This window comes from Hevea brasiliensis, chromosome 6 (genome assembly GCF_030052815.1).
Source record: "Hevea brasiliensis isolate MT/VB/25A 57/8 chromosome 6, ASM3005281v1, whole genome shotgun sequence".
In the NCBI taxonomy this organism is placed as follows: Eukaryota; Viridiplantae; Streptophyta; class Magnoliopsida; order Malpighiales; family Euphorbiaceae; genus Hevea; species Hevea brasiliensis.
Window position 1 is genome coordinate 99,926,271 of NC_079498.1, and position 9,929 is coordinate 99,936,199.

The 9,929-nt window shown below is 28.8% G+C and overlaps 1 protein-coding gene across 1 annotated transcript; it reads left to right on the forward strand.

The window, feature by feature from the left end:
- Window positions 1-4,841: 4,841 nt before the first annotated feature.
- Window positions 4,842-9,168, forward strand: LOC110653844 (uncharacterized). The gene is made up of 5 exons (XM_021809648.2): window positions 4,842-5,302; window positions 7,318-7,368; window positions 7,586-7,648; window positions 7,746-7,814; window positions 8,486-9,168. The coding sequence occupies exons 1-5, from the start codon at window positions 4,985-4,987 to the stop codon at window positions 8,765-8,767; spliced, it is 783 nt and encodes a 260-aa protein (XP_021665340.2). The 5' UTR covers window positions 4,842-4,984; the 3' UTR covers window positions 8,768-9,168.
- Window positions 9,169-9,929: the final 761 nt, after the last annotated feature.

Sequence of the window (9,929 nt, forward strand, 5' to 3'; positions counted from 1 at the left end):
ATTTTTGCTCAAAAAATGATCTGGCTGAGAGAGTCAACCAGTCATTTATTCAATTACTAAGTCAACAGTTAAATCAATAAAGCATTAAAAAAATTAATTAAATATATATTAATATAAATAAATAATTTTAAAAAATCAAACTTTATTTTTAAAATTTATATCTCAATATTTATTAGATTATATTTACATATATTTTAATAATATTCTTAAAATTTATACAAAATATTAAAAATATTTAAATTTTAATATTTTTATTCTCAATATATATAGTTCATATATAAAATAAAAATAAGAATTATCTTTTAAATATTTATGAAATATTAATTATGTATTAAAAATAAAAAAAATAAACATATCATTTTGACAATTTTTTTTATTATATAGATAAAAGAATAATAACTAAATAATATCATACTTATTGATTAAATATAAATTTAAATTTTAAGCATCAATTATATTAATATTTTAAAAGTTAATATTAATATTTAAGGAGAAAATCGATTAATTTTATGTGCAGATCATCAATTTATTTGATCAACCTCCTAAGTTAGTCCAAAATTTAATAACAATGCTTTTAGCCTATTTTGATTAAATATTTAAATTATTTAAAAGTTACCTCTAATTAATTTTATGTAAAATCCAACATCTTTTTGACGTTTTTCACTTTCACTTTCATATTTTTTTAATGACTTTGGAAATAGGCTGGCTGTCAATGTATGAGCAATTTTCAAGTGAAAATCAATAATTACAGGGAAGTCAAATCCAAAACACATTAGAAGCTAGCGAAAGTGGCAAAAAAAAAATATATATATATATATATATATATATATATATATATATATAATTTTATGAAAATGACTTTTATGGGATGATAATGGATAAATAATTCGTGAAAATTATTTTATTTAAATTTAAATTTTATTATTATTTTTAATATTTAAATTTAATTTAATTATTATTATTTGAATATATTATTTAATTATATATATATTTTTTAATTAATAATATATGAAATAGTTTTATTAATAATTTATATTTTAAAATTTTAATAAATTTATAATATTTTAATTGTATCTGTTTAAAAATAAATTATAAAATTTATACACATATATTTTATATTTAATTAATTATTTATATATAAATATATTTAAATATAATTTAATTAAATTAAATATTGAAATATGCTCAATACATTCTCAATCCTACTTGGATAAATATAATGTTTGAAATGGCTAAATATTGTCAATTGGTTGGTAATGGATTCAACAATATTGTGTTTTTCTTGCCTAGCTGACCCACCAGCTCAGCCTGATGAGAATCAAACTACATCCACGCCAAAGGATTTCATCCAAGGTCCAATTATTAGAGTTAGAACTAAATCACTTCATAATTTAATTTGTGAAGTATTAAGAAGTAAGGATTGTAAGCTAAAATGGTATAAAGAAAATTATAAATGAATAAATTTGGTGAAAATTAAGTTTGAAAGTGACCAGTGTCGTGTGGAGCATTATGTTACATAGAATAACCTGTGAACATGCATGTACCAGATCCAACCCATATACATGCATCAAGTTCCACACACATGAAGAATGAAATATGCTACTCGCACCTTTGGGGGGTTACATGCACATGTGTACAAAAGTGCAGCTGTCATCTTTTTGAAGAAATATTCCATTCTGTTATAATTACCTCTCTTTTGGACTTAAAATGCCTTTGTTGCTACCGTATTAAGTTTACTTTTTGTTTGGGACCTTTTAGTCTTTTTGTAGTTTAATTTTTGTTTGGAATTAAAGCTCCTTGCAGCTGTTACTAAAATAAGGATATTTTAGTCTTTAGCTTTGGGATCAAAATGCTATAAATACAAGTGTAATGAAAGAGGTGGAGGACACACTTTGAATATTAATGAAAGATTATTTTTGCTCTATCAGTGAGTAAATTGACTGTTGTCTTTGTTATTATAAAGCTCATTAACTTGCTGAGATTATCTATCTTGCAATGTTTAATGTGCATAATATTCTTAGTTTATTAATTCTCCATATGAATTAGGTCAAGAATTTCATTTCTGATATTTTCTTTGAATTACAAATCAATCTGATTGTGCTGATTCAATGAATCCAATTTGTATGGCATGAATTTGGTGTTTTCCATTTTGAGTTCATTATTTATTGAATGTTGGTTTCAAGTTGCTCATTACTTGAGGTTCACATCCAAACAGCTCAAGGATTTCAATTCTATTTGATAATATTCTTTGAATTACACATCACTTTTGTGCTGGTTCAAATAATCAAGTTCATACATCTTGATTTGGTGCTTTTCATATTGCTCATTTAATTATTGAATGTGGGTTTTCAAGTTACTAGTTATTTGAAGGTTCACATCACAACCTCTATCAACTTAATGTCAGTTTGGCATTAAATTTTAGAGGCTAAAACTGTTTTTCTGAATAAAAATATAATTAAATATTATTAAAAAAATAATTAAAAAAAATTATTTTATTATTTTAATATTCTTATGATTAAAACTTATCAAAATTAATTTTAAATTATTTTTTAATACTCTCTAATTAATATATTTAAAAAAATAATTTTCTTAATAGCAATTTTAACAGCAACGCGAACATAAGGCCCTAGTTGCTTCATGTTTATCCAACCTATTGCTTAATTGCTTCCCTCTTTAACTAATTCCATATCCAATAGAAAATTAATCATCAAAAGGTTAACTCAATTAATCAATGAATTTACTTTTTACTTTTAGTAATATAAATAATAATTAATCTGTATCTATTTAGGAGGTGTTTGGTTTATCTGTTGGGTGCAGTTGATAGCTGATAGACATCCAAACAGGTAAATTGTGGTGTTTGATAAGTTTTAAAAAATAGAGCTGATAGTTGATGGGCAACTGATATGATACCCATCAGCTGCAGTTTGTATCAGCTCTATTTTTAGAGCTGTTTCTCATCAGCTGATAACTGATCTGGTTTTATTTTTTATTTTGACCATATTATCCTTTTTTATTTAACTTAAAAATTAATATTATTAATATTTTTTTTATTTATAATTTTAATATTTTAATTCACGTATTTCAACTTTGTTAAAATATTTTTTATTAATAACATAAAATATAAAATATTTATTTATATCAAAAAACTTAAAATTAATTATAAAATTTTCTAATAATAATAATAATAATTTTATTATTTTATCTATATTTTTAAAATTATTTAATTATCTTAAAAAAATAATTATTTTTTTATTTTAATAATAAAATAAATGATATAATATAAAAGATTAATAATTATATATTTAATTTAATAATAAAATAAATAATATAATGTAATAAATTTATAATTTTATATTTATTTAAATAATAAAATAAATTATATGATATATACCATTATTAGTCATTTCACATATTAACAGCAACAGTTAAATATAATTTTACCAAACATTTAATATAAAACAGCTATCAGTTATTAGCTATCAGCTAACAGTAACAGTTATCAGCTAACAGCTATCATTTGTATTCAACAGTTAATCCAAACAGACCCTTATACTATATAGATATACTATATATAAATGTTAGAAGGGGAAAATATTGGTTTTGTTAAAAATGCTCTTATTTTTTAAATAAATTATAATTATATTTTTATTATTTCAGTTAATTTTAATATTTATATAAATTTAAAATTATTAATTTTAGAGTGTATATAAATTTAAAATTTCTTAATTCTTATCTTTAACTTTAATTAAATATAAAATTTTATAAAAAATAATTAACTAAAATAAGAAATGAATAAATGCAAAATATAAAATATAATTAATATATAATCTATAATATATATATATAAATATACGAATAAGGAAGGAATTCTTAACTAACAAAAATATATATTTTTAATTTTAATTGAATAAAAAATACAATTAAAATACAAAATTAAATAAAAAGGAGAAAAAACCTATTCTAACATTTTTTAATTTTAATTTTAACTATTAATAATATGTGAAAATACTTTAACAGCATAAATTATTATTTTATTCTTAAATTTTATCATTATTATTTAAATTTTTTTTATTATTAACACTTTTATTTTTTACCAATTATCTTTCAAACCATTGATTAATGGATAAATTAATAAAAATGAACAAAGATATTAAAGTATACGAACAAAACAAAATTTAAGTAAGTTTTCGTCTATTTATTAAATATAATAATTCAAGGGTTAATTATTACATAACACAAATAAAATACTATAATTGATAATGTATAATAATTAAATAATATTATTTAATTGCAGTTGTATATAGATTAATTGTTTGTTGCATATTATATTAATATTATTTCATTAATAATAAATTTAAGAAATTCATAATTAATATGAATATATCTCCTATAACTTATATTTAAAATAAATTTAGTTTTAATAATATTAAAATCATTTCAAAAATACAAATTTTTAAATTTAAATTTCTAATAAAATTAAAAAATAGTTTATTAAATTAGTTTAATTGACTTATTTCATTAATTTTATTAGTAAAAAATTGTAAAAATGTTTGATTGTAAGTGGAAAGCTTTCAAACAAGTCAACTAAACGGTTGATAAAATAAAAAAGAAAAATATTTTTCATGAATGAATTCAGTTTGATGGATTTGCGCAGACCGTTTACTAGGGTTGGCAACTTTGCATAGGGAGAGAGAGGCGGGCAGTCCGTCGCGTGTTTAACATGATATCACGCGTCACTTCACTGGGCCCCACTCATTCTCACACAGATAAATATAATAACAATAATTAGAAAAAATGAATAAAACACAGACCAATTCACAAAACGAGAAATAGAAAGGGCTATTGTCAACAACAGCAAGAAGCATCTTCCACGCACCACACCCACTCATATATAGCCACCCACTCTCCATACAAAGATTTTCCATTTCTCTCTCTTTTTCTATCTTTTTCTTCTTTTCTCTCTCTCTCTCTCTCAAACAGAGATATGAGGGAAGACGACTGGGTTACAGTGGCCATGAGTGATGACACGCTCGTCGTCCAGCTCCTTTTGAAGCTAAGCCAAGCGGAACCGCCGTCCCCCCCACTGTTCAATAAGGGCGGCTCTGCGCCGGCTTTGCAGTTGCACTGGACCGTGAGACAACCTCGCTCTAAGCACGTGCCAAGGAAGAAAGCCGATGCCACTCGGGCTAGTCCCACCACGCCGCTTTCTTGGAGCGGCGGCACCTCTGTTAGCGGTTGCGCAGCCGATGGATTCGAGGAGTCCAGCTTCCCTGCCAAGACAATTGACATCGCAAGATCTAAGGTTTGTTGGCTTTTTTGCTGTTGTTTTTGGGTTATGGGCACCGGCGGTTCTGACTCTGATACTCGGTATGTGGTTTTTTAATTTTTTTACGTTGACGAAACTGCCCTTCGAGAAGCTCGATATTTACTTGGACACGAGGTTGCCTCTTCTTTTTTTTTTTCTTCTTTACAATCTTGCCCTTGTTGCATGGATATATTTCGTGAATATCGAGGGCTGAATCGGACATTTTAGGACCGGATCGGGATATTCCCGGTCGCCGGGCATGCCGCTAACTTTTTAAAAACAAAATATTTGAAATTCTTTTTGACTGAAATGCCCTTTTATTTTCATGTCATGTCTTATTGAATTTTTTTTCATATTATTGGTACAAATTTTTTCTGTAAATTCCAGTTTTTGTTGAACGCATGGGAGGCTGAGGGTCAGAGGGTTTGACAAGTCATTGCACATCTCTCACTAAAAAGACCACAAGGCCCTTATCCGGAAGGGCATTATAGTCTGAGGATCAGTTCCAGAATCGAAGCGATGTGTCGGGTCTGTACCTGATCGTGTACAAATTCCCGTAAACGACGATTCTGTCCTTACCTAGAGTCAAACCTCCTGAACTTGTATTTAGCTTTTCTTTACCATGAAAAGAAAACTTCTTTATTTAAAGATTTTATCTTGAAGGATATTTTGGTCAAAGAGAAAATGAGTTCTTTTCGTTTGGAAAATTTTTTCATAAAAAAAAAATTAACCTGTTTAAGCGGTGGGGTGGCGTGTCTTCGTGGTAAAGTAGGTCTGGGTGTAGTTCTGTGCAGTGTTGTTAGTTGTTATGCGCTTTATTGGGCAAATGATTTGGTGTAGTCGCCGCAACAGCTCCAGTTACAGTGGGCGCACCAAAACCTTGTATTTTCTCACGTGACAGCGAGCCATCGCAACCCTTTTTATGGGTTCTGTAACTCTTATTAAGCGTGGAAGCAGTTGATTGGGGCATGTAGTATTTGAAGAATAATATTGACAGGCTGTCTATGGGTTATGGTGGGTCCAGTCCAGAAAAGTAGAATTTCTTTGGTCAATTAAATGTTGCATATAATGGAGCTGAAAGCAGGGAATTAATAAGCTCGATTGAACTTGAAATAAAGGTAAAAGTTGATTTTTAGAGGGGAATTAGCTTGGGAACAGAAGTGGGGACCAAATTCATTGTACAAGCTGACGTGTTTTTTAATGTCCAACTAACTTTTTTTTTTTTTAATTTTATACCAAAATAAATGAACAAATGTAGCTACGTGGTAACATTGGGTCGCTTCTTGTAATGTAAGGCCACACTTTCTTTCTATTTTTGGATTTTTAATTTCATACGTGTTTGTGGGTTCGTATTCGAGACCCGGTCTTGAGCGTGCCATGCGACCCTTTTACTGTCAAGGTCGTCTCGGTCGACCTTCGACTGGGTTGCTTTGTTGAACCTTCTGCATTCAGCAATAATTTCAGCGAACTTTCCTAAGAAATTCTTTTTCTCTTTCTTTCCTTCCCTCTCCTTTATTTATTTATTTGGTTGCATTCTCATTCATTAGACAGAAACTTGTTTAAGGGTCTAATTGGTATTAGCATCCGTCAAAATTTATATTAAAAATTAATTTAAAATTAAATTTGAGGTGTTTTTAGTGACATAAAATAATAAATCAGTTTTTTGGAAGTTATTTTTTCATATATATATATATATATATATATATATATATATATATATATATAAAAGGACTTCTTAGCCATGAAACTCAGTGTCAAACGTTGCTTAAGTGCTTGAATTGTCTGGATTCTTTTGCGGATCTCCATTATTCATACCTATCACAATATTTGCATTTATTGGCCATCGGAGAGGCATTTAACATTTCATGTAATGTAAAGAAAAGAAAAGGAGCTAAGCGCTATGGCACACTTACGCTATTTTTATTTTCTGTTCTAACAAGTTAATTAATTTATTAAATAGCTGGTAAATTACATGTTTTACTTTATTAATCTAAGCTCTTCAACGTTTGCAGGTTGCCGTTGCCAGTGAAACACCAGCCACCAAGAGGTCAAGAAAGAAAAAGGTAATGCTGAATTTGCCAACTTGTAACGATTATATATATATGTATGCTTGTTTCTATATACTGTATTTGTATTTGCACATTATTTTGTGTATTGAATTCTTTTCATTTGGGACAATTGAGAGGCAACAAAACTGTTTTTGTTTCTGAGAAATGTACTTTTTAGCAATCTATTTGTTATCCTATCTCATGTTGGCTGGAATATTTTGATTGTTGGCAGACCCTACCCGAGCTTAAAGAGGAGGAAATTTTATTGTTGAAAGAAAGAAGAAATTTGAAAAATGTATGTTTTATCAAATCCTTACTTCTTTTATTCTTTTTTGCCCATGGATGTTCGTCTAACTAATCAATATTAATCTTGTGATTTATTCATTGAGCAGCAACTGGCAAGCTTGCGGATTACTTTAGAGAAACAGAGAGCTGCTAATGAAAGCTTGAAGAGATTGAAGGTGAATACGATACTCCTACATAGTCATCCTCTAATTCCTGCGATTTTCTTATTAACGCCTGCAGACATTTTTATAAGCATTTTAATATTTGCAATTACTTGAGAATGTAATGAATTAATTCATATTGATATTATTTATTCGGTATAAATTATTTACTCATCTAAGTATGCTTTTTTTTTTTATAATTTTTTTGTATTTGTTATGTTGCCTATGTCAAATGCCTACGTGTGATCAGTGATGTGTTAACTGGAACTTGTGCTTGTTTATAGTGAGAATGATCAGTGATGTGTTAACTGGAACTTGTGATTTTTTATAGTGAGAATTCTATAATTTCTAACTTCGCATACACATCAGTTGCACGGGTTTTAGATTTATCTTATGAACCTCTAAAATAATTAATTAGCTAATTTAACATATAAACTGAACTTCACCTGTAAATTTACTATGTTACCCAACATCATCTTGTTTGATTTGAGAGCTGTTTTTGTAATCTAGTCATTGCCTGGGAAGTGCTCTTTTTTAGTATTTTATTGTTCCTTTATTGTGTGGTCCTTTTTGACACATTAGCATGAGCTTATCAGGTTTGGCACTTCCCATCCAACTACTAATAATATACTTTGTACCAAGTTCTTTATCAATGATAATACAACGATGACTGTTTTTCTTTACAGCTGGATTTGTTATCTGGGCATACCTCACAAAAAGATACAGCTGCTGTTAAAACTGAAGAGGTTAATTCAAACCAACCAAATCAAAGAAAAGTATCCTGTGATTATCCTCCGTGTTCAATTATGCCAATAAGTGCAGCATGCAATAAACTTGAGCCATCTTCGCCCAATTCTTCTTTCAAGAAAGAAGAGGTTGGAGATCAGGAGCTTTCCTTCGTGCTACCTGACCTAAATCTTCCTGTTGAAGATAACTCGGGCCCTGATGTTCTATATGGGATTAGCTGAGAAGAATCACTTATATACTGGTAGTCTTCTTTTCAAATCAATAGCAGCATTTGTTCTTTTAATCTGCAGTCCTAACAGCATCACAAATTGAGTTAATGTAAGTACTATAACCAATTAACTTCACGGCATCTTTACCTGGATGCGAACTCTGTTATTTATACTGAAAGTACTGAGGGGTAGTGTAGAGATCCTAATCATTAGTTACAGCTTAGATTCTTTCTTTGAGCAGATTTCTACATTCATCCAAATTCTTTGGGGCCAACCAACCCTCCTTCCTTCTGCTTTCTTTTTAGGAAATATTAACAGATAAGTTGTAATTACTCCATAAATAATCACATGTTTTGGTACTATGTGATTTTAACTAGATGTTTCATCGGTTTTCAGTTTATTTATTTTGCTCAGATTTTGGTTTTTTTGGAAATGGCAACATGTTGCTTGTATAGCTAGCTAGATTTTAATACCAGTTGCAGGTATTTTTGATTGTTATTATGATATTGGCATGCAGTACTTGGGAACGTGAGTTGTGGAATGTTTTGTAGCTGGTTTTTGTAAACTGTATAGTGAAAATGCTCATTATAACACCAACCAGAGAAGTTTGTAAGTAGGTATTGTTGATGCTTAGCTTAGGTATGGGCGACAATGACATGTATAGTCTCATGTTGTGGAAAGAGTTTGTTCAGTGTTACTTGTCATCAATTGTGTGGGAGCGACTTGGTGGGTTGTATGAGAGAGCCTTGCACGAGCTATTATCCAATTGATTGGGTAAAGTATATAGGGATAGGGATAGGGATAGGGATAGGGATATGATTTATAGGGTTTGCATTTAGTTGGATGATGATTAGGGCAATTTGGGAATTTAGGAATGTTGCCATTAATTAAGCAATTGGGTTGGCTCTCTGGCGAGTGTGTGTATAAGCATGTCAGGTGTACCGTTCGGTTAACAATTGTCTGAATGTGTGTTCTTGCATAGTAAGTCTTACACGTATATACAAATCAAAAGACAATTAATTCATGTAAGTAGGTCAATAAATTGTCATGCTGATTGTATGTACAATAAGTCTTATACATGTATACAAATAAAAAAAAAAAAAGAGAAGAATGATGGGGTTGCAAAACCCATCAATAACTAATATTCTTCGTTGAGGAAGCATCACTGCTATAA